At 38.1% G+C, this 25,975-nt stretch overlaps 1 protein-coding gene across 1 annotated transcript in view; it reads right to left on the bottom strand.

The window, feature by feature from the left end:
* The window catches only part of LOC132867597 (MICOS complex subunit MIC26-like), a 29,139-nt gene extending 6,255 nt beyond the window's left edge, over positions 1-22,884 (bottom strand). Inside the window, exons 1-2 of the mRNA XM_060900582.1 lie at positions 22,871-22,884; positions 22,708-22,824 (exon numbers count right to left, since the gene is read on the bottom strand). Of these exons, the coding sequence (XP_060756565.1) occupies positions 22,708-22,824; positions 22,871-22,884 (131 nt within the window). The remainder of the gene's footprint in view (positions 1-22,707; positions 22,825-22,870) is intronic.
* Positions 22,885-25,975: the final 3,091 nt, after the last annotated feature.

Below are 25,975 nucleotides of genomic sequence, written 5' to 3'. Positions count from 1 at the left end.
ACACAAGTCGTTCTACCAAAGAATGGTTAAAGAAGAATAAAGTTAATGTTTTGGAATGGCCAAATCAAAGTCCTGACCTTAATCCAATCAAAATGTTGTGAAAGGACCTGAAGTGAGCAGTTCATGTGAGGAAACCCACCAACATCCCAGAGTTGAAGCTGTTCTGTATGGAGGAACGGGCTAAAATTCCTCCAAGCCGGTGTGCAGGACTGATCAACAGTTACCGCAAACGTTTAGTTGCAGTTATTGCTGCACAAGGGGGTCACAGTAGATACTGAAAGCAAAGGTTCACATACTTTTGCCACTCACAGATATGTAATATTGGATCATTCTCCTCAATAAATAAATGACCAAGTGTAATATTTTTGTCTCATTTGTTTAACTGGGTTCTCTTTCTCTACTTTTAGGACTTGTGTGAACATCTGATGATGTTTTAGGTCATATTTATGCAGAAATATAGAAAATTCTAAAGGGTTCACAAACTTTCAAGCACCACTGTATGAGCAGGGAGGACACCACTGCTGTCCTATGTGAGCTGGGAGAACTCCTGGGGGTCGTGTGCAGAGAGAATGTGATGCTTCATCTCACAAAGAGAGAGGCACATGTCAGTAGTCAACCAGCAGAGGCTGCTAAAAGACATCTAAAGAAATCTAAACAAAAGAAATCTATTGCCACCACCTTTCTGAAGCATTGAAGATTTACTGGTACCAGCAAGCTTTCATTCGTTTATATACCTGAGGAAATAAAAACACATTTATGTTCAAATGTAATAGTATTATACAGTCAAGTGCAAATGTGTGCACACCCCAAAGTTTCCAGGTGGAAAACGCACCTGTGTTTTATTATTTTATTTACAAAAAACAGTGCCATGTTCATTTTAATTCATGTTCATCCTAAATACTACAGTAATTCAGCTCAAAGGTTTGCATCCCCATACACAGACAAAAATCACAAGAATTGCTGAATCTGATTGGGCAGAAGGATTATATTAAAGAAATCCATTTCATTTACGATCCTAATTTTTGACCTGACACACTGTCTGTAACTCGCAGTATGTTATCAGAGATCCAATCCACCTTCCCAGACAGCAGCCTCGAGATCAACCCGAACGGTTATCCTGAAACAGCGGCAGGCCGTTATGGACCTGCTGTGTGACAGCTCTCTTCTGTCCAGCGTGTGTGTAGTTTTTGGGGCTGTGAGCACACATGTCCACAATTGGTCAGTGTGTGAAGATTTTATAATAGATGTTTGGGAGAAAGCTGGTCTAGAATGAAAGTGGAGGTCAAGGAATGGGGAAAGTAATTGTCTGGAATGCAGTTTTGTCCCAAAAATCAGGATACACATGACCTCTAACTTACTCCTCCCAGTCTGAATCATATGTAGGCTCCTGAAGCAACATCCAAAATATCAGTCTACAACAAAACATCACTATAAATCAGGCCTTTAAATGGAAAAAAAAATACAAGTGATAATATGCACAATGCCATTCAGAAGAGCATTTGAAAGTTGATTCTTTGGGGTAGAAGGTATTTCTGCTTTAGTGTGCTTCCTTTCATGAGATAAATATTCTGGAATGTGATACTGAAATATGATCCTTTAATAGAAAGCATAAGAGTCACTCTGTTATGTAACAGATTACCTGTGTATAATTGCACACTACAAATATACATTACATTATGCATCATGTTGCATCCCTTCAACAGGAATCTACAGAAGCTTCAAATTCTGGCACCCCGGTACTAGCTTGGGTGTTTGACATCTTGTGCATTATTGTGTCAGCAAAAAAGAGTGAATTTTAGTTTTGCAAACAACTATTTTCTCAGAAAATGTAATGCTATTCTGCCTGATTAACATCTACATCCAGATTTCTGTAAAGCCACTTTATGACACTGCCTATTGTTAAAAGTGGTGTGGGGAAAAACACCTTAAGTGGAAATTTAACATTTGTGAAAAAAAATTCCCAGATATTTCTAAAAATCATTTTATTATTTCTGAAATAAGGACATGCATATGAAGTATGGGGCAGCACGGTGGTGTAGTGGTTAGTGCTGTCCCCTCACAGCAAGAAGGTCCGGGTTCGAGCCCCATGGCCGGCGAGGGCCTTTTTGTGTGGAGTTTGCATGTTCTCCCCGTGTCTACATGGGTTTCCTCCGGGTGCTCTGGTTTCCCCCACAGTCCAAAGACATACAGGTTAGGCTAATTGGTGGCTCTAAATTGACTGTAGGTGTGAATGTGAATGGTTGTTTGTCTCCATGTGTCAGCCCTGTGATGATCTGGTGACTTGTCCAGGGTGTACCCCGCCTCTCGCCCATAGTCAGCTGGGATAGGCTCCAGCTTGCCTGCGACCCTGCACAGGATAAGTGGCTACAGATAATGGATGGATGGATATGAAGTATGCATGAAATAAGACATGAAATAAGGACCTGAATTCCCCCAGCTAAACAAGAGCTAGTTTGGCTTTAACGCTAGTTTGTGTTTTATCATGTTATCATGTACTTGTTCCATGGCTAGCATGTTTGCTATAACGCTATGTTGTATATTTTAGCCTGTTTACTATGATACTCGTTCGAGATGTGTTCTTAGTTTACTTACTGTGCTTCTGGTTGCTATATTGCTATTTTGTGTGTTAGCCTGTTGTTAGATAGCATGTTTTCTATAACAGTCGATAGGCTGATTAGAATGAATATATGTTCTATGTCTTTGGCAAAACATTGAAAAAAGTCAAAGATATATCTGCAATATTTTTACGTTTTCTGAAAACTTGCAATTTTTGGTGTAAAATGAGCAAATTGTGAAAAGACTTTCCCCCTTTTTTGTACCTTCACATCCTCCTAACCAGTTTTCAAAGAAACTCCTAGCACAGTTTGATTTTGTCTCTACTGAGTAAACACTATTAACACTCCCTGATAGTATCATTCTTTTTCTTGGAGCGACAAATGAGCTCACGGTGATATTGATATTTCATCGTGTAAAAAGCTGTATTTACTGCTCACTGGTGTGTTTTTCAAATACTGGAAGAATTCACTGAGCTCAGAACACACAGGCTATTTATCGAGGGTGTGTGTGTGTGTGTGTGTGTGTGTGTAAAATGGGAGATTATTGATTAGAGCAGAGGTCACAGCTTGACCCTGCAAAAGGCCCACACGGGGATTCCTCCTCTTCCTCCTGTTCTGTCTCTCCATCAGTAATTATCCACTCATCTTTCCTCTCATGAGCCATGATAAAACATGTCAACAAGTTTCAGTCCACCTTGTGTTTTTACAACGAGTCCTACTTAATGATCGGCAAAATTAGATAAACGCTCAGTGCTTATGTGATATTGATCAAGCGATCTGGAGATCAGAAGAGCTCTATATTAGTGTGTTTAACCCCTTATGTTTTTATCAGGGTCCAAATGGAAAAAAAATTCTCTTGCATTACAGAAATGATGATGATGATGATGATGATGATGATGATGATGATGATGATAACTGTAAGCCTGAGAATATTGTAGCCTGAGAGCCTATTGATCAGCACTGAGATGAAGAACAGATAGATTTGAAGATTTTAAAACAGCATGGGTCAATGAGACATCCTTTGCTAAGTAGTGAATGCAGCATGCTTATGAATAACAGCTCAGCGTCTTTGAAGCTGCCTTAAAACACTAGATTACAGTTAATGGACTTTTCTAAAACTCGAAATATTGATATTGGAAATCAGAGGATTATGTCTAATGGCTTTATGATGAATTACTACTAATGCCAAAGATACAAGCAAAGCAAAATCTCTATTCTGAGGCAAAGTCAGTCTTTCCGTCTGTTTCTCCCTATCTCTCCATCCAGAATGACAGGTACTAGCAGGACCTTGATTGAGTCCCAGTGGGAGAAGTGACTGGAATCCACTCTTGATTAGTGGGAGGGCTCGGTGTATGTTTAAACCTTACACAAATCAATAACTGATCATCACTACAGTCAGACTGCTATTGTATGACACCGTAAAGCAGAACAGTGCCTCGGATTGCACACATCTATTGTGGACTTAATCCTTAAAACTCAATTAACAAAATTTATAGGCGTTTGTGCAGCCAGTCGTCTCAAGGCTCATGCAACTCAGATCATCAGAATCAGCATGACTTAATGTTGTTTTGGTGAAATTGTGTTATTCTGTGCAGAAAAACGTTTTTCTTGCAATTTTACATTTAGGGGGAAAAAAATCTGTGTATCAGATTCTGCAGAACATCATATTAAGCCAAGAAAAAAATTCTACACAAGAAGCCTTTATTTATCGCACATGCACTCAAATACAGACTTAAGCACACAGTGAAATTCCTCCTCTGCATTTAACCTGTCTGAGGCAGTAAACACACACATATGAGCAATCAGCACACACACATACCCAGAGCAGTGGGCAGCTATGCTACAGTGCCCAGGGAGCAGTTGGGGGTTAGATGCCTTGCTCAAGGGTGCTTCAGCCCAACCTTCTGCCCCGTGTTAAACTAACCGCATGTCTTTGGACTGTAGGGGAAACCGGAGCACCCAAAGGAAACCCACGCAGCCACAGGGAGAACATGCAAACTCCACACAGAAAGGCCCCTATTGGCCACTGGGCTCAAACCCAGAACCTTCTTGCTATGAGGTGACAATGCTAACTACTACACCACCATGGTACCACCGTATTTAGCTGAAACCAAATCAAAAACCTGTCTCACTCTATACACTGCTCTCAATTGATTCAATCTGCTTGGAACTTCTGCTCTTGTGACTCACTTTCTGCTGTTTTGGATCATTCCACATGGATACCCTAAGGGTTGTTTTTTTTTTTACACATCCCAAAAACAGTTTATGCCCAAGACGCCAATGAAAAAAAAATAGATGCTATTGATTTGTATCTTAGAACTGCTGCTGCAATCATCAACATTGCCTTGTGCTCATCGCAGGATTCATTTACAATCTGCTCATACTGAATATCCATTCAACACTCTTAGTATTACGCTTAGACTTTATAATATACAATTGAAGAAGTGTAGTGATTTATAATTGCACTAGCCGATGTATCCCAGAAGATAAGGATTCTCTTTTTAGTCTGGTTCCTCTCAAAATGTCTTCTTCATGTCGTCTCAGTGAGTTTCTCCTTGCTACTGTCATCTCTGGCTTGCTCATCTAACATCTAAATCTACATCTACACCTGGGTTTCTTTCAAGCTGCTTTGTAACAACGTGTAATATTTGCTTCTTCAACTTAACAAACCAATTTTATGCCTCAGCCACTAGATAGTTGTCCTTTCTGTCTGAGATTCTCATTAGAGCCATTTGTCAAGAATGAAATGTTCTGGTTGAATGTTTGGAATTATCATTGTAACCCATAGATGAACTGATTAGATTTTGGAATTGATCCAAACAGGGTCAAGGTCACAGCAAGGTCAAATGTCTGAAATTGTTCTTCTTCAATAGCCTCCTTCATGTTTGAAGTATATTCTAGGGGTAATCAAATCATACAAAATGGACTTGTTTGTGGTTGAAGTGTGCCCATTTATGCTGCTGGCGCCGAGCTGTACTTGTTTGAGTTTGCTTTCTTTAATTTACAATAACACTACCAGAGCTTTGAGTATCAGTCAATACTGATCTGATTCTGGCTTCTCCCTGTGTCAATGTGGGTTTCTTCCCACCTCCCATTAACATGCTAGTAGGTGGACTGGCTATACTAAATTGACCCGAGGTGTTAATGAGTGCGTGTATATTGTGCAATGAACCACTGTCCAAGCCGCAATGTTCTTGCTAGGCTCTGAATCCACTGCAATCCTCTATTCATCATAACAGAGCCCATAAAATTGAAGTGTGTGATTGCACAAAGCTATAATATCCTTGGGTGGTGCAGTGGTTAGCAGTGTCGCCTCACAGCAAGAAGGTTTTGGGTTTAGACCTTGCGGCTGATGGGGGCTTTTCTGTGTGGAGTTTGTGTGTTCTCCTTGTGTCTGCGTGGGTTTCTGCCGGGTGCTCCAGTTTCCCCCACAGTCCAAAGACGTGCAGTTAGGTTAACTGGTGGCTCTAAATTGTCCATAGGAGTGAATGGTACAGCCTGGGTGGTCACCTCAGTCGTTTCAGCTCGTTGAGCCACTGTAGACAGGCCCCCGGGCCTAAAGAGTGGGGTTGGCTTGCATGTGTTGACTTTCACTTCAAAAGCACATAGCGCAGGCAGGAAGTTGTTACCTTCCCACTGATGTTCAAAATCAAATATTATCTCACACATGCACACGCGCACACACACACACACACACACACACACACACACACACACACACACACACACACACACACACATTATCCTCATAGTAAAGAAGTAAGCTTCAGACACCAAATGTTGGCTTCACTGATTGAAGGCATGATGGTGTATATTTCATATTTAACTACTGATAACAGATCCCATCTATCTCCTGTTAACTTTCATGTAATGTTGCATTTCATGTGTATTTAATAAGCCATATATGTGGAATGTGTGGCCTTTATGTTGTGTTATTACTTCATTTAACCCAAATTCATGAAGCCTCCATTTTCACAAAGTGTTTTCATCTACTTCATGAAGGAATGCAGTGTTTTCACTGTTATAAGGCATCGCTGCAAACTAATGTAAAACATACAAGATCTTTGACATCTTTATTATCTCTATGATTTTTCTTCTTTTTAAAACATAAAGCGGATGTACTTTTATGAATGCTGATGTGTAAACTTCTATTAATACACTATTCAAAGCTTATACAGTACATTGCTATGATGTCTTAATAAACATAACCTTCCATTAAAGTGTTATTGCGTGAGTGTGTGTAATGACACATAGAACTCCTTTGGCACAGTGACCACTGATCCTGGGAACTTTCCATGTCATCCTCCTCCACCACCACCACCACCAGAGACACACACTAACTAGTGCTAAGCTGACGCTTCATTTGGCTTCATGTCCACCTGGAGAGAAGCTTCAACGTCAACAACAGGTACAATTACCAGTGAGTCCTCCTTCATTAGGCCTGTTTTTGAAGGTGAGGATTTGTGAACAGGCGTTTTAAAGGACGAGCTGTCACTTAATGGGTCACTGGGGTATATCATGTGTGAGAGGACGGACATGGCAGACAGTTCACATGGAAAAACCAGGCAGTAGACAACGATAAATCGGTAATGACCCTGGTCATTCAGAGGACATGAGCTCGCCTAGGGAACTCATTATTGCACTTTATGGGTTGCGAATTATAGAGTGATACACTAATTATGACAGGAAAGTCAAGTACATCACATGGTAAACTCTAGCCAGTGGTTTGACCGAACCACAGAGTTGACCAAGGCTAATCATGTCTGCTAAACCTTTGGATCTGATTATGCACTCTGCTTAAATACGCAACATATCAAGGGAATTCCTTGGCATTTATTCATGCTTAGGCAGTGTAGTGTAGCTTAGGGAGGAAGGGTCAACATTACTGTTACTGCACATTTGTTTACTATCGGTACCAATTACTTAAGAACATTCCAAACTTTATTTTATCCACTAATAAAATGTGAAACCTTTGCATATTTTCTTCTGAAGCTATATTAACAGTAGTTATGAAAGAATTATAATAAGACAGTCAAGACAACATGCATGTTACTTGCTAGCTAACTCATGCAACTGGCTAACTGATGTTATAACTAACCGTGTGGGAGTTTGGTAAGTACACAGCTAATGATTAAATCTCTACCTCATGAGGATGTTGCGGCTACATAGTTAAAAAACATGCCAGTAGGTAGATTGGCTACTCTAAATTGCCCCTAGGTGTGACTGTGTGTGTGCATGATGCCCTGTGATGGACTGAGGTGCCACTGAGGGCAGATAACCGCCTCACAAAAGCCCCACTTCATCACTGTCCTATCAAGCACACTCCATTACAAATGAATACATATCTTGTGTTGTGTTTAAAAGTCATTAAATTTTTCCACCTCTCTCCTCATTCTTGTAAAGAGAGGAATTATTACAGAGGGAAAGCAGCCATCGTCCTTCCCCCCCCCCCACACAGAGAAATCTGTAAATCTAACGTGCCTGAAACATAGCAAATGAGCCCATCGCTCTCTGCCATGTTTTCACTCAATAAAAAACAGAGGCTGTAATTATCTGTGATTTTTTTCCTGCTGTCATTAATTGGAGCTGCTTCATCTCCTAACCGTGACACAATGTGTGTGTGTGTGTGTGTGTGTGTGTGTGTGTGTGTGTGTGTGTGTGTGTGTGTGTGTGTGACATTTCAGATTAATTTAATGATCATTAACTAGAGGCCAAATAAAAAGGACTAACACAGAAAAATCGCTAGATTTAATCAGATTATTATATGAATTAATGCTGTAAATCCCTGTACAGACTTTTTTTGGATGAAAAACTGAAGATTTAGCCATGAGTGTACATACACATTACATATATACAACCCCGATTCCAAAAAAGTTGGGACAAAGTACAAATTGTAAATAAAAATGGAATGCAATGATGTGGAAGTTTCAAAATTCCATATTTTATTCAGAATAGAACATAGATGACATATCAAATGTTTAAACTGAGAAAATGTATCATTTAAAGAGAAAAATTAGATTTTAAATTTCATGACAACAACACATCTCAAAAAAGTTGGGACAAGGCCATGTTTCCCACTGTGACACATCCCCTTTTCTCTTTACAACAGTCTGTAAACGTCTGGGGACTGAGGAGACAAGTTGCTCAAGTTTAGGGATAGGAATGTTAACTCATTCTTGTCTAATGTAGGATTCTAGTTGCTCAACTGTCTTAGGTCTTTTTTTGTCGTATCTTCCGTTTTATGATGCACCAAATGTTTTCTATGGGTGAAAGATCTGGACTGCAGGCTGGCCAGTTCAGTACCCGGACCCTTCTTCTATGCAGCCATGATGCTGTAATTGATGCAGTATGTGGTTTGGCATTGTCATGTTGGAAAATGCAAGGTCTTCCCTGAAAGAGACGTCGTCTGGATGGGAGCATATGTTGCTCTAGAACCTGGATATACCTTTCAGCATTGATGGTGTCTTTCCAGATGTGTAAGCTGCCCATGCCACACGCACTAATGCAACCCCATACCATCAGAGATGCAGGCTTCTGAACTGAGTGCTGATAACAACTTGAGTCGTCCTTCTCCTCTTTAGTCCGAATGACACGGCGTCCCTGATTTCCATAAAGAACTTCAAATTTTGATTCGTCTGACCACAGAACAGTTTTCCACTTTGCCACAGTCCATTTTAAATGAGCCTTGGCCCAGAGAAGACGTCTGCGCTTCTGGATCAAGTTTAGATACGGCTTCTTCTTTGAACTATAGAGTTTTAGCTGGCAACAGCGGATGGCACGGTGAATTGTGTTCACAGATAATGTTCTCTGGAAATATTCCTGAGCCCATTTTGTGATTTCCAATACAGAAGCATGCCTGTATGTGATGCAGTGCCGTCTAAGGGCCCGAAGATCACGGGCACCCAGTATGGTTTTCCGGCCTTGACCCTTACGCACAGAGATTCTTCCAGATTCTCTGAATCTTTTGATGATATTATGCACTGTAGATGATGATATGTTCAAACTCTTTGCAATTTTACACTGTCGAACTCCTTTCTGATATTGCTCCACTATTTGTCGGTGCAGAATTAGGGGGATTGGTGATCCTCTTCCCATCTTTACTTCTGAGAGCCGCTGCCACTCCAAGATGCTCTTTTTATACCCAGTCATGTTAATGACCTATTGCCAATTGACCTAATGAGTTGCAGTTTGGTCCTCCAGCTGTTCCTTTTTTTGTACCTTTAACTTTTCCAGCCTCTTATTGCCCCTGTCCCAACTTTTTTGAGATGTGTTGCTGTCATGAAATTTCAAATGAGCCAATATTTGGCATGAAATTTCAAAATGTCTCACTTTCGACATTTGATATGTTGTCTATGTTCTATTGTGAATACAATATCAGTTTTTGAGATTTGTAAATTATTGCATTTCGTTTTTATTTACAATTTGTACTTTGTCCCAACTTTTTTGGAATCGGGGTTGTAATATAGCTGACTTAAAATGTCATAGTGAAATGATTACATAATGAAACTAGAAGTGCACTCGATAGAGTCCATACCTCCACGAAGCCACATATTTGGATTTGCATCAAAATCTAATCAATTGTTTCTTGGCCCATGGCTCACCTTTCCTCCAAATTTCATCAAAATCTGCTCACTACTTTTAGAGTTACGTTGGGAACAGACAAACAAACGGAGACAAAAACATAACCTCCTCCATAATGCATAAACTTAGTTATGTTTTCTGTAACATACAGTATAGCTTAAGGTCACATGTTAAGCAGGTATGTCATATTTACCTTACACTAACTGCTGACTAGCGAGCAGGCTATTCACTAGCTACTGAAAAGGCTAAAATGTAGGCTACATGTGACATATGCATGAAGTTATACTTCTGAAACGTGCTTTGTTTTGTTCATCAAACTTTCATACAAACAAAATGCACAAATCCAACTTACCAGCTTCATACATTTAATCTTTTAAATAAATTAAAAAGCTTTAACACTGACTTTATGAAATGTTACTTATATTCATGTCTGAAAGCTAACACACTCAGTTGAAAGATTTGTCTTTGGTCATAAACTTTTCAAGTTCTTCCTCTTTTCTTTTACACTTACTGAAGTAAATTTTTCCTCATTGACTGACACATTGTAAATGAAGCTCCCTTTATGGCCACACGCTGCTTTCTTAGTGGATCGTCCATCATTTCTACATGCGCACCACTGCAGAAGAAAAGAGAATTAAAGTTCTCTATCTTCCTGATCGAGGCCTAGAACCCTGCGACTACCTATCTGTCTAATGCACACTCCCTCTCTGCTTCCTTTAATTAGCCTCTTCATGCGCTGAATGCTTGATTTGAGGACTTGATTAAGCCTGGCTTCTCCGTTCCAGTCCCTAGCTGCCTGATGAATTGGTCTCAAGCTTATTAACTGACTAATTCTGATCAATAGAGCGATGATGCTGAACATTGGCAGGGCAAAAGAAAAGGGGGGGGGGGGGGGGGAATGCTGTGGACTACACACCACACAGAGAGTAATCACAGCAACACAATCATTAACTAAAGTCCAAGCAATGATGGACTCATTATTCATTGCGGAAAAGTATAAATAATTAGAAAGAATAAATAAATGTGGCCTAATAAATTGTATATTCAGAAATGTATATGGTGATAAAATATAAAATCTTCTATAGATTTACATTTGTTAAGTTTGCCAATTTATTTCAGCAGAAATTAATTTAAAAACTTTTCTACTTGCTGTATTCAGATTTGTTAAACTGTGTCATATGACTGACATTAAAATCAGGAAGTGAGTAAAACAAGAAGTACTCCTTTAATGGTGAATGTGTAACTGTTTTCGTTAGAAAAAGTGACGAATCAGTATTAAATTTTTGTAGAAATCACTTAAACTTACTGATGTACTTTTAGAATTGCGTATAATATCTTTTAACAATTAATTATTTCTCATTTGATACCTTGTCTCACTGACTAAACATGTTCTAGACTATTAAACTGCTCTTGGTATTCTAATATGTCTACAAAAATCATATTTGCCTGATAATGTACGGGGGGGGGGGGGGGGGGGGGGGCACTTTGTGTCCACTGCATTTTTATAAATTTTATAAGATTTGTCCAGAATTATTCTCTAAGAACTTTATACATAACATTTCTTCAAAGTTAGCAAAGTCCTTGTGTTTTGAATGTCCCAATATGTGATTTATTAGCCCATGCTAAATCTATGACATGCTAAAAATATCTTTGACCTGAAAATACATTATATATAAGATAATTTAGTTGAACTTTGAATTTTCCTCTAAGTATTTTAATCTGTATTAGTTCTAAATATCTTTCTGCCTAAAAAAAAAAGCTAAAGAGTGTAATTATGTATCTGGCCTAGAAAAAAATAATTTCATACAAGGTGATGATGGTTTACTGTATTATGTACACCTTATACGCACACTTCACACACAGTCAGTCTCTCTCTCTCTCTCTCTCTCTCTCGCTCTCTCTCTCTCATATATATATATATATATATATATATATATATATATATATATATATATATATAATATTTTTAAATGGTATTTTTCTTGCGGGTGGCCTCTTGTATGACCTCCCTGATTGGGACAATTTGTTCCCCAGAGAACACCATAAAAGGAAAAACTACCAAATGTCCCTCGTCTCCTGCCGTACACCAGTCCGTTCCCCTCGTGACACTTTAAGTGAAGGTTCTGACCACCCAGAAACCACAACACTCCACTTTGGCCCAGAAAACATGTGCTTTAAGAGATTAAATATGTCTTTCTTCCCATTATTGATTCCGAATGCAACTGTGATATCAATTTTGAGCGGATATTTTGTGTCAGGAAGTGCAAAAACACGGATGTTGGAGAATTGTAGTTGAATCACACAAGGGACCCAAGATGGGATTCAGTTTTTATGTATTTTTTTTCTTTGTCTGTGAGTAATGAAGACTGTGTGTAATGGACACCACGGGCACCTTTAGGGCTGCCTGTATTGACCTCTGTCTGTCCTACACAGAGTGTGTGTGTGTTGATGGGAAGCCATTTTTAAGATGATGTTCTGACCCATTAGCTTGACTAGTGTAGATGAAAACACATTCTCCATTTCCGCAGCATTGATCCAGACAGACCACATAACAGATGAACACCATGCAAAAAAATGAAAATTTTTAAGGAGCATTTTTTGTCATTTTACTGAACTGTCTGACAATCGATCAACTATATATATATATATATATATATATATATATATATATATATATATATATATATACACACACAGACACACACACACAGTACTATTGAACATAAACAAAAGCACAAACAGAATCATGGAATGCTGGAGCAGGGATGTGAAAATCTTGTTTCTGTTCATCATGAACCAAATTCAAAAAATAACTTGTTTGTAATCCCTGTTTAAACATCCATCCATCCATTATCTGTAGCCACTTATCCTGTACAGGGTCGCAGGCAAGCTGGAGCCTATCCCAGCTGACTATGAGTGAGAGGTGGGGTACACCCTGGACTAGCCTAACCTGCATGTCTTTGGACTGTGGGGGAAACCGGAGCATCCGGAGGAAACCCATGCGGACACAGGGAGAACATGCAAACTCCACACAGAAAGGCCCTCGTTGGCCGCTGGGCTCAAACCCAGAACCTTCTTGCTGTGAGGCGACAGTGCTAACCACTACACCACCATGCCGCCCCCTGTTTAATCATTTGAACACAATTTTATCAAAGTAACAAATCTTAGAAACAGTAGAAACAGGTATAGCATACATATGGCATAAAGATACAGGACTGTGCAAAAGTCTTAGGCACCCTATTTTTCATCCAAACTTTTAGATTTCTATTTTATGACTTCTACATTATCGAGTCAGTACAAAAATATTTTAGAGTCCAAACATTCGTTTTCCAGCACAAAATTAAATTTTACAGAAAATAAGTGTTTGTATTGGGCGGCATGGTGGTGTAGTGGTTAGCGCTGTCGCCTCACAGCAAAAAGGTCCGGGTTCGAGCCCCGTGGCCGGCGAGGGCCTTTCTGTGTGGAGTTTGCATGTTGTCCGCGTGGGTTTCCTCCGGGTGCTCTGCTTTCCCCCACAGTCCAAAGACATGCAGGTTAGGGTAACTGGTGACTCTAAATTGACCGTAGGTGTGAATGTGAGTGTGGATGGTTGTCTGTGTCTATGTGTCAGCCCTGTGATGACCTGGCGACTTGTCCAGGGTGTACCCCGCCTTTTGCCCGTAGTCAGCTGGGATAGGCTCCAGCTTGCCTGCGACCCTGTAGAACAGGATAAAGCGGCTAGAGATAATGAGATGAGATGAAAAGTTTGTATCCGAGCAGCATATTACATAAGAGAGCACTTTTCAGATTAATAAAGAAACCATAATGAAGGCTGCTGGGTTTTGGTGCAAAATGAAGAAGCGAGTGTGACAGTCAAAGTGTCCAGAAGAACTGTGGCTGGTTCTGTAAGATGCTCAGTAAAACCTACAGCTCATTTCCTTATCAAACTGCACTCACTGTACCTGAGACTACTATTTTTTTTAAAGCAAAGGGTCGTCTCACACCAAATACTGACTTTTATTTAATTTATTATGGCTTACTGCTGTCTATAGTATTTTTTAATGTTGAAACATTTCATTTCATTATTTTTAAGCCATTTTTGGTCTACAACATTTCTTTACATGGGCCTAAGACTTTTGCATTGTATATATACTGTACGTATGTTTGCATCCTAAAGTTGATTTTACTCAAAATATGGCCAGTTGGGTCGTTAAATCTTATATTTATTATATAATTTAATATAAACAAGCTATAAAGATAAATATATAGAATAATACAGTAAAATGTGATATTTCCCTCAAAGTAAACCACAAAGAACAGTCAGTTGAGGCTAAAGTTTTCAATTATAATTAGTACCTCTCAGGTGTAAAGTCCTCCATCTTGAACATCAAACAGCTCAATATCCCTTTGCTTTTAAGTGACGCTTTTCTTAACCCGCGGCTCCTCTGAAACCAGCAAGTGTGTAAGATGGGAAATCTGAGCGGAAACTCTAGCCATTTAGCATATGGCCTTCTCGACATGCGAGGATAAACACAGGCACAGGGTCTGTGCAGTAAAACAGGCTCCTGGGAGCTCGGCTTTAACACACACACACACACACACACACACACACACACACACACACACACACACACACACACACACACGGTACATACACACACAGAGTAATGGTGGTCTCCTGATGTCCAGTCAGGCCTCTGACAGTACAATGACAATGTGAGGTCACACCACTGTCCCTCTGTCTCTCTTTCTCTGTCACATTCTTTCGTCCTTTTCACACCTCCTGACCTTCTTCCTTAATTCCAACACCATACCCACTTTAAAAATCACAGAAATATTAATATCACTTGTCAGAGCCTTATCTTAAATGTAGTCGACATGCCAACATGTAATTTGCTCCTTCAGAGTTCAGAGGCTTGTCTCAGACCACTTGGACTTGCGTACATGGTTTCACCGGATGACATGCAGTTATCTATAATAATGGACAAAAGAACGGAACAGGGGTAAAAACAGTAGTAGAAAGTGTTTGTGGTGTTTTGTTTATAAGTGCATTTTAAGAATTGATGATAAATAAATTGGTGGGGGACAGAATAGGAAAATAAACAACGTAGTTAGGTAAATGGAATAAGCAACTAACTAACCAACCAACCAACTAACCAAACAAACTAACTAACAAATTAATAAATAGTAATTCCATTATTTGGTGCATAATGTATTATGGTTACTATAAGTATACAGTAGTGTGCAGAAGTCTTAGGTACATGAAAAGAAATGCTGTACACCAAAAATGGCTTAAAAATAATTAAATGAAATGTTTCAACATTAAAACAAATGTTTGGAACTCTAAAATGTTTTTGTACTGACTCGGTAATGTAGAAGTCATTAAAATAGAAATCTGTAACAAAGTATATATGAAAAATAGGGTTCCTCAGGCTTTTTCACAGTCCTGTATCTTTATGCCATATGTATGCTATACATGTTTCTACTGTTTCTAACATTTGTTATTTTGATAAAATTGTGTTCATATATTTAAACGGGGCGGCACGGTGGTGTAGTGGTTAGCACTGTCGCTTCACAGCAAGAAGGTTCTGGCCCAGTGGCTGGCGAGGGCCTTTCCGTGTGGAGTTTGCATGTTCTCCCCGTGTCCGCGTGGGTTTCCTCCGGGTGCTCCGGTTTCCCTCACAGTCCAAAGACATGCAGGTTAGGTTAACTGGTGACTCTAAATTGACCGTAGGTGTGAATGTGAGTGTGAATGGTTGTTTGTCTCTGTGTCAGCTCTGTTATAACCTGGTGACTTGTCCAGGGTGTACCCCACCTCTTGCCCATAGTCAGCTGGGATAGGCTCCAGCTTGCCTGCGACCCTGTTGGACAGGATAAGCGGCTACAGATAATGGCTGGATGAATAATATATTTAATTTGTTTTTGGCTTTCATTCCCTGTAAAGTTTCTAATTAATGTTTTTAAATGCAAATTTCTTGAGGATACCTTTTAAAATCTGGCCAGAAATAACACATTTCATCTAGCCAGCAAGCATACAGTAGCTATTTACTATTAAATATAATGCATCGCAGTAGCTGAAATAATGATTAGATGTATAAATATAGGTGCCTGAGCCAAGGTCTATGAGAACTATGAGAATCACAAAGAAACTCAGCTAAACCTTTGGACTATACTGATTAAACTTCCGCTTCCTGCGATTCTAAACATAGGAGATAAATATAACATGATTTTCACTTACATAAAACAAATTTTAAAAAGTACTGGATAAAGAGAATGTGGTTCAGCTCTCCACCAACAAACCACTTAAATTAGCACTGTAGCTTATAAAACTCTGATGCATATAGCATTTTCTGTGCACACATCCCATATGGAAAGGATGTAGTAAAATCATACATAATTTTTACACATTTTACATGAATTCTAAAAGATTTTACATGGCAGTGAAAACAGATATACATTTTTTGGTAAATATGTGTAACATGAAACATATAAAACTTTGAATTCTAAAAGATTTTACATGACAGTGAAAACATACTTTTTTTTGGTAAATGTGTGTAACATGAAACATATAAAACTTTGCAAACTGCTAAATCTGTATATGACACCAGTCCCTCATAGGATATCCTCACAAATGTCAGATAAAGTTCATCCTTACCAAATAAACATAGGGGAACAAATGAAATGACGCAGTTCTACTTAAACTGATTTCTATGAATTGGCCTATCACTGTCTGTGTGTGTGTGTGTGTGTGTGTGTGTGTGTGTGTGTGTGTGTGTGTGTGTGTGTGTGTGTGTGTGTGTAACTAGGAGTAAGTTAAGAGGAGAGAGCTTGCATAGGTGGATATATACCACCAACTTAAAGAAAGCCGCCATACACATTTTTGGTTTTCAAAAAAAAAAAAAACAAGTGTGGTGATGTCACTTTATTGAAGTGATGTGAAACTTTATGCACATTTTCCCTTAATGCATGTACTACTGTATCATCTCAATTACAACTCAATTACACAATTAACAAGTCATTAATTTCATCATTTACAGCAATGAGTTTTTATTAATATGATTTATATCAGTATTTGCCAGACATATTCTTCTGTTTAGGTTTCTGTGTACTGGCTGGATGTCTACTATTAAACAGAAGAATATGTCTGACAAACATTATTAGAAATTATATTTTGCAGTGATTTTTGAGTCATTTTATGGCTGTCCACCACTGACCACAAAGGTAAGTTTCATGTCTTTGTGAACGAAAGTTTAATGCCATTTTAGAGTGATTGTTCGAGTGCCCATTGGAATCGATGTAAGGGCTCAGCTCAGCAGCAAATGTTCAAATTTTGTTCAGAACCACCTTATTTCATCCCAGACTACCTAAAAACAGGGCTTTATGTAAAAAATAGTGAACTTACACTTTAAATGTGGAGGGAGGGCATGGTTTATGTTACTTAGTATGGCAGAATTTTGGATATTTTTTATGTTTATGTATGTTTATGTTTAAAGGGTTTTTCTAAGCATTTATTTTTTATTTTGTTCATTATTACCGTAATCCAACCCAAGTCTGCTCCTTTTCTTTTTTTATATATTGTTCTGTTGAATAAACTGGTTATTTCATGGAAAAATTCTGTGTTTTTCTTACATTAACAATATTTGGTTGAAATATAAAAAACATAGATAAACCTTCAACAATTCATTGCAAAAAAAAGTGTGTTTTACTTACATTGAGGGAAATTGATTTTCATATAAAAAACCTAGACTAACCTATAAAAGTTTTATAAATAATCAGGTTTTTTTTATATTAATAGAAAGTTGACATATAAAAAAGTTAGAAAGCCAATATATAACACCTTTATGATACATCTACAATTCAAACCAAAGCATATTTATTTGTATTAATTTTAATATAAAAGACATATTTGAATCTAAAAAATAGAATTAAGAACTATAAACATTATATGAAGCATACAAAGAAAACATTTTGTCATACACATTTTCTGTTAATGCCATGCACAATTTGTGCTTTAATTATACTAGTTTTACCTAATAATAGTAGGTTAACATATAAAAAACATAGAAAGCCAACATATTATACCTTTATGATGCATTCACAATTCAGACAACAACCTGTATATTTCTATGACTTCTAATATAAAAGACATACATTTGACACTAAAAGACCTATAAACATTATATGAAAAGAAAGTAATTTGCCATACACGTTCTGTTAATGCAATACAAAATTTTTACTTAATTTACACTCGTTTCAGCAAATAACTATGTATGAGGAAACACCAAAAGGGGCCACTTTCAGGAGTAAATCATACATGGCATACAAGGATTTTCTTTTAAGACAGTGGTAAATTCATATACATTCTGTCCATGTAAAACATGTAAAAGTTGTTTAGGATTTTACTATATCCTTTTCATATGGGATCAATCATCCATGAGGACATCCAAAGTGCTTTAACCCCACTAAACAGCAACAGGTTTAAATAAATAAATAAATAAATAAATAAATAAAGAAAGAAAGAAAGAAAGAAAGAAAGAAAGAAAGAAAGAAAGCGCTGAGACAGGGGTGTTAAGGAGTTAGATGCTAGAGGCTTAGCTTAGTTTGAGACGCCATAAAGGCCTGTTAGGGTACATTAGGCTGAGTGAGGATCATAAGGCTTCATAAATGTTTCAGCAGGAGGACGCTGCTAGAGAGTAATGTGGTTTTACGAGGAAGAACTGCTTTCAGACAGGATTAACCAATGTACTTGGCTCAATTTTTCTAATGAATATTTTTAAAAGAAAAACGAATCTTTAAATTGAAAATGTAATTAAAAATCTTTGCATCATTTTGTACACCACTTTTCATCAGGAAAATCCCAGAGTATATGATTTTACAATTGATCTCGCTATTAATGAAATCAGCACACTCAGCTTGCATCAAACACATATAACCCTTTACCTGTATTACTTTTGAAATGAGACAACATTTTCTAACTGGACACGAATTCTCGCACTTGGGATAGAAATGTAATCATGCTTTATTTCTCTGTTTGACCTATGGGAGGGCTGAGGTCACTGTCGATGAGCCAGGAAACAAAAGAGAGGGATGGACAGAGAAACTGAGAATGCGTAAGAGGGAAGAGACACACTCTGTTCAACTCAGACTAACCAGGGAGGAAGAATGAGAGAATAATCACAGGGTCAGACACATTAGTGTGCTAAATTACATGATCATCAACCATTAGGACTATAATCATCATAGAGAGGAAATGAAGCTAGGTTTGGGATTTCACAAGAAATGTATGGCAATAAAATCTAAAGAGTGGGACATAGTCTTGGGCTAGGAAGGAAAGAAAAACAGTATAAGACATACTGTAGGTCTGAAAGATTGATTTAGATTGTATAAAATATACACACAAACACACATAAGCTGTACGAAATGTTAGAGGCAGATATTGTGTATTTCGGATATGCTTCGATTCCACAGTATTCTAATATGCAGGTGGTCTTGCACAAAAAGTTGCAAAAGGTCAAAGTAATACATATACACTCACCGGCCACTTTAATGGGAACTTGTTCTTGAGTCTAAGATTCCTGTTCTTGGCTTCAGGAGTGGAACCCAATGTGGTCTTCTGCTGTTGCATGCTGAGAGGCTTTTCTGTTCACCATGGTTGTAAAGAGTGATTACATGAGTTGCTATATCCTTCCTGGCAGCTCAAAATGGAAACAAACACCTTGTTGATAAGAGAGGTCAGAGGAAAATGGCCAGATTGGTTCGAGCTGCCAGGAAGGATATAGTAACTCATATAATCACTCTTTACAACCGTGGTGAACAGAAAAGCATCTCAGCATGCAACAGCAGAAGACCACATTGGGTTCCACTCCTGCCAGCCAAGAACAGGAATCTTAGGGTGTTTTCACACTTGGTCCCTTTCAGCCATCTAACCGAACTCAGATCGATGACTCAGCATTTTTTGCGCATATGTGAACACTCCAACCGTACCCAGACCCCTTTAAAGAGAACCGAACTGAGACCACCTCAGGAGGTGGTCTCAGTACGGTTCGCTAAAAATCAATGGTACGGTTCGCCTAATCTGCGCATTGTGAACAAAAAGCACACCGGGTTCACTTTGCCTTTTTCACTGTAGTTTAACCTTCTTCGTTTGCCGTAGTTGGTCACGTGACTGTAGCAGGGAAACTCAACTTCCTTTTGGAACTTACCACAGCCACTGGAATAAATTTATTTTCCTTAATCCGCACTATTTTGATCAAAGAATACAGCAGGGCAAGCATGGCAGCAGACATTTTGATTCAAGAGAAAATTACCCAGAATTCCGTGCACTGGGGGTCTGAGGGCTCTAGAGGACCTGGTGTGAACAGAAAGAGGACTGAGGCCCCATCAAAGCTTAACTGGACCAGAAAGAGAACCCAGTCCTCTTTGTAATAAATTCACAGTGTGAACACAAAAAGAACTGAGTTCTTTTTCTGTTGGTCCATTTTTTGGTCCACTTAAAGAGGACTGAGTCTGGTTCCTTTAAAGGGGACCAGATGTGAAAACACCCTTAGACTCAAGAACCAGTTCCTATTAAAGTGGATGGTGAGTATATACTTTCTTTCTTTCTTTCTTTCTTTCTTTCTTTCTTTCTTTCTTTCTTTCTTTCTTTCTTTCTATGTATTTATTCTCTCACTGTTCAATAACTTTCTCTATATTTCTGTCCCAGTTTCAGTGAGAGCTTTCCCTTGCCCTTGTGTATAAATAATTGAAAATTTCTATCAAAATGTATTTCAAATGTTAAAACTCTGACTGGATAATTCAAAGCACCAGTGAGGCTCGGTGCTAAAAAAAACTGAGTGCTCATTAGCTACAGCACGTGCACGTGCACACACACATACACACATTACTCATTTGTGTGTGTGTGTGTGTGTGTGTGTACGCGCGCGCCTTATGCCATACTGTTTCCATCCGAGTCCAGTCCTGTGAGTACACACTTTTCTTTGCTTGTACAGAAGTCATTTGGGAAAACTACGAGACAATGAAGGAATTAAAAAACAAAACACCAGAACCCTCTCTGGTTTTCTGTTTTCTAATTAGCGATGTTCTGTCCCATTGCCTAAAACCATCTCTTTAAGATTTTTATAATGATATAACCACAAGACACTTCAGACTTCTTTAAGATAATTAAAATACACAGTTGTACAACAATGGAAATACAATGTACAAATGATGGAAATGTTCCACTCAGCTCAAAATAACCAGAGGATCATCTGTTAAACCCTGGAGTTGATTACTTTCCTATAACAGCATGTCCTAATAAATGCATTATTCCTTTTATGCCACAGAGACTTGCCATTGATTTTTTAAAAATAATTGTTTATTTATTAAAGAATGACATCGTCATAGTTTTATCCACTTATAGAACATCCATGAAACAAGTTAATCCTTCTTCACACTTAATGGCAGCTATAAACATTTGTTCCCTAACAAACCTCTCTTTTTTCCTTTGGAAAATAATAAGATGAAAAATGTAGCTTATTTTGTTACAGAGAAACCACAAAGTGCTCTGTCTTCTGTTCAGAAGACTCTCCATTGTCAGAAAACTCAAAGTTACAGCTTTACCTATGACTGTTACAAAGCACTGATAGTGGACCACTGTAAAATATAATAAGTTGACTTTACTTAAAAAAAATATGCAAAGTCGTTGCCTCAAAAAAAGTCATTTATGTTGATTTAGATAAATTAGATTGGGTTAACTTATTTTTTGTGAGTTTGCAGTACTCAAATTAACTTAGATTAGTTTGATTACATTAACTTATTTATTTTGAGTTTGCAGTACTCACATAAACTTATATTAATTTGATTACATTAACTTATTTATTGTGAGTTTGCAGTACTCATCTTATATAATTTTGATTACATTAACTTATTTATTTTAAGTTTACAGTACTCAAATCAATGGCTTTCAGATATCTTTTTTCATAAATTTAACTTAATATTCATGAATTCCATTGATTTGAGTACTGTAAACTTAAAATAAATAAGTTAATGTAATCAAAATTATATAAGATGAGTACTGCAAACTCACAATAAATAAGTTAATGTAATCAAATTAATATAAGTTTATGTGAGTACTGCAAACTCAAAATAAATAAGTTAATGTAATCAAACTAATCTAAGTTAATTTGAGTACTGCAAACTCACAAAAAATAAGTTAACCCAATCTAATTTATCTAAATCAACATAAATGACTTTTTTTGAGGCAACGACTTTGCATATTTTTTTTAAGTAAAGTCAACTTATTATATTTTACAGTGCACAAATGTGAAATAAACATCTCGACTGGACGAATATCATCACGGGAATCATCACATACAGTAACGCACGATAATGTAATAGAGTCAACTGAAATGCCCTATTTATTACTTTACTGCTTCGAGAGCTGTGTGTGTGTCACTGAAAGAACCCTTTCCTCTGCGCTAAATCCATCGCTATAACCCCAGGAGTTCTAGCTCTGTGAAAAGGGGACCAGTCATCCAATTCATATGGACATGGACCGTCAGAAAGGAGTGTGTGTGACGATGAGTGTGTGTGACCACACCACAAGTGGCATCACCACAGGACCTCCAGCAGTGTGGTTCTGTCTCTAACTACCACTCTCTCTTTCTTCCATTCTTTCTCTTCTCTGTTTCTCTCAGCTCTCCTGCTGCTCTGTTTTACTGTAGTGGAATAACTGTGAAACAGAGACAAAAGCAAAACACGTGTGCACACACACTCACATGGCTAAGCCCATTGTGCTCGGTGTACGCGGTGAGAGCTCTTTCGCATGTCATGAATGACAATGCTCAATTCAAACCTGTTAACACTGTTCTGTTGAAAAATGTAAACCTTTGTCACCCTGATTCCTGTAAAAAAAATCTTTCTGAAACAGTTACTTAATGTCTAAAAGACTAAAAACCTTCTCTTGAGGCTGCTTGAATCCAAAACATCATCTAAATGCTAATTCTTCTTTCTTGCTAACACTTAGCAATGGCCTATAGATATTATATTATCTTATACACTTGTGTAATTGTAGTGCTGGTGTGCTACATTCCTAGCATTGTGTTAGCTAACTCTATAGATTAGCAAGGTAATAATTAGCTTCTCAGCTGATTTAATACAGCCCTTACGAAAATTAACCATGGTTTTACTATGAAAACTAACCATGGTTTTACCATGGTTTATAGTTATTCATGGTTTTCATGGTTTTTTGGGTAACCATGAAAACCATGGTGCATTTTACCTCAGTGTTCACTTAAATTTTTAGGTTCTAAGTAAATGTTAATGTATCTGGGCTGTTACTCGAGATCCTTCTCTACAGCATTGACTGTTGGACGAAAGCATGGTAATACTACAGTTAGTGCATCCTTTTAAAAACCATACTATCCCTTTTTAAACTAATTTCGTAGTTACTATGACCTATTACACATACAACTATGATGCTACCACAGCTACTGCAGTACTATGGATAAACCACAGTAATGCTATGGTTGGTTCATAGTACTTAGAATAACCATGAGATACCATGGTAGAATCATGGTTACTACATAAAAACCATGGTAAAACCATAGTAAACCATGGTAGATTTTTGTAAGGGAGTACTTACCTACTTAGCAAGCTACCTAGCTATTTAGCAATCTATATTTACCTAATCAACTCCTAAAAGCTCCTCAGTGTAATGTAAGTCAGCTAGCTACATTTAATGCCTCGTTTTATGACCAGATTTCTAGGCAGCTACATTTTATATTGAGCTAACAGTTTAACTCCAGTGATATCCCGCAGTTTAAAGCTAGCTAGCTTATTTAATTACAAGCTAGCAATAATTTTGAACTGACTATTAAATGTATTATTTTTTTGATAAGCAGTGTAAGCCTAGGGTTATTTTCATCGGTGTATACCACATGGATGTTACACTTTCCAGGTCATTCATTTTACTGTGCGTAAAAACTACACAAATTGCAAATTCGATGTATTATTCAGCTAAGCTTATCATATTATTTAGCTTTTTAAAAAGACAAATACATTTGTTTGGTGGAAAAGCCAATTCACCTGTCATATATCTTATCATAAATTAACAAATCTTGGACTTATTAGCCAATAGATAATAACAGTGTAGAATGTGGTTTCTTTCCTAATTATTAAGGAGTAATCACACCAAACGTCACCTCACTAATGCTGCATGTTAGTCAGTTGTGAAAAAACAACCTAGCTAGATAGCTAATATTACCAGTGTGCTCACAATTACCAATACAACAGCATCCGATCCAGTTACATGGAATAAACTTGTATTCTATTCTTTTGGATGCATGTTTTGGGAAGGGTACTATTCTTTTCTATCACATTCCAGTAGAATCATCAATAAAACTCATCAAGTAATATTAATTAATCAAGGCCTTCAGCAATGAGAGAAATTTAATGCATTTGTTGGTATTGGCGAGCCTTGGAGCTGCACAGTAGAACCCAAAATAAAAGGAGTGTGTGTGTGGATGTGTGCATGTGTGTTGTCCCAAGAGACCGACCCCAAGTAAAGGTTTACTGAAGCTTCAGACAAGCATCTGGCCATCTGCCCTGCTGCTACTGTCATCTGGACCCTCTGTGTTTCACTGTCCTTCTCTGTCGTTTTTAGCCAATATGGAGCAGCTTTACTGTGTTTGATCAGCCTTTTATCCGGTGAGCCACATTCAGACCATTTTTTTCTCTTTCTTTCTGAGGATTATCTCTACTATCCCTGTGGAAATCAGTTGCATCATCACAGCACAGACTCAAGAAGTTGCTCTGGAATCTATTTGAATTGTTTTAGCTTTTTTTAATTTTAGGTTTATTTATTTATGTTTTAAATGAAATCAAATATAACCATTTTACCAGGTTACTTCATGTCACATACAAATGCCATCTAAAAATCAAAGACCACATTGAGAATCAGAGTTTTTTTTATTTATAATGTTTTAGGGTGGCATGGTGGTGTAGTGGTTAGCACTGCCGCCTCACAGCAAGAAGGTCCTGGGTTCGAGCCCTGTGGCCGGCGAGGGCCTTTCTATGTGGAGTTTGCATGTTCTCCCCGTGTCCGTGTGGGTTTCCTCCGGGTGCTCCGGTTTCCCCCACAGTCCAAAGACATGCAGGTTAGGTTAACTGGTGACTCTAAATTGACTGTAGGTGTGAGTGTGAATGGTTGTCTGTGTCTATGTGTCAGCCCTGTGATGACCTGGCAACTTGTCCAGGGTGTACCCCACCCGTAGTCAGCTGGGATAGGCTCCAGCTTGCCTGCGACCCTGTAGAACAGGATAAAGCGGCTAGAGATAATGAGATGAGATGAAAATCAGAATGCCAGATTAAAGCCACTAACGGTTTTAACTTTGATTTTGGCTCAATTTTTCTAATCTTATTTATACACTGAGCCTGAGAGTATTGCTATAAAATAAAAGTGTTAAAAAACGATCTAAGCATAAACCATAACATGACGTCCTATTGTCATCATTTCTTATTTCCACTCCCACCTGGACACACCCTACTATCAGGAGGCTGGGGTTCTGTGATGATATGGAGATTTTATAATAAAATCGTATCATTGCTGTCAAATCAAAAACACTAGCAAACTGAGTATTGAACGGGGACAACCAACCATTGTGCACTTCTTTTCCAATCTGTTCGGAGTGTGTGCGTCACTTTAAAGCCGCATTTATGGTTTCACTCAGCTACGAGCCCGAGGCTGATTTGAGCCCAGTCCTGTGTTGTGTGTTCATGCTATTAGAGAATCAATAAGGTTAATTGTAGTGACTGGAGGGGCAGCTGAAATAGGAACTGACAGGTAACCACTTACAGGGAGGTGTGTGTGTGTGTGTGTAAAA

The sequence above is a fragment of the Neoarius graeffei genome, chromosome 19 (assembly GCF_027579695.1).
Source record: "Neoarius graeffei isolate fNeoGra1 chromosome 19, fNeoGra1.pri, whole genome shotgun sequence".
NCBI lineage: Eukaryota > Metazoa > Chordata > Actinopteri > Siluriformes > Ariidae > Neoarius > Neoarius graeffei.
The sequence above is the reverse complement of the archived record's forward strand: the minus strand, read 5'-3'. Positions and strand labels throughout refer to the sequence as shown.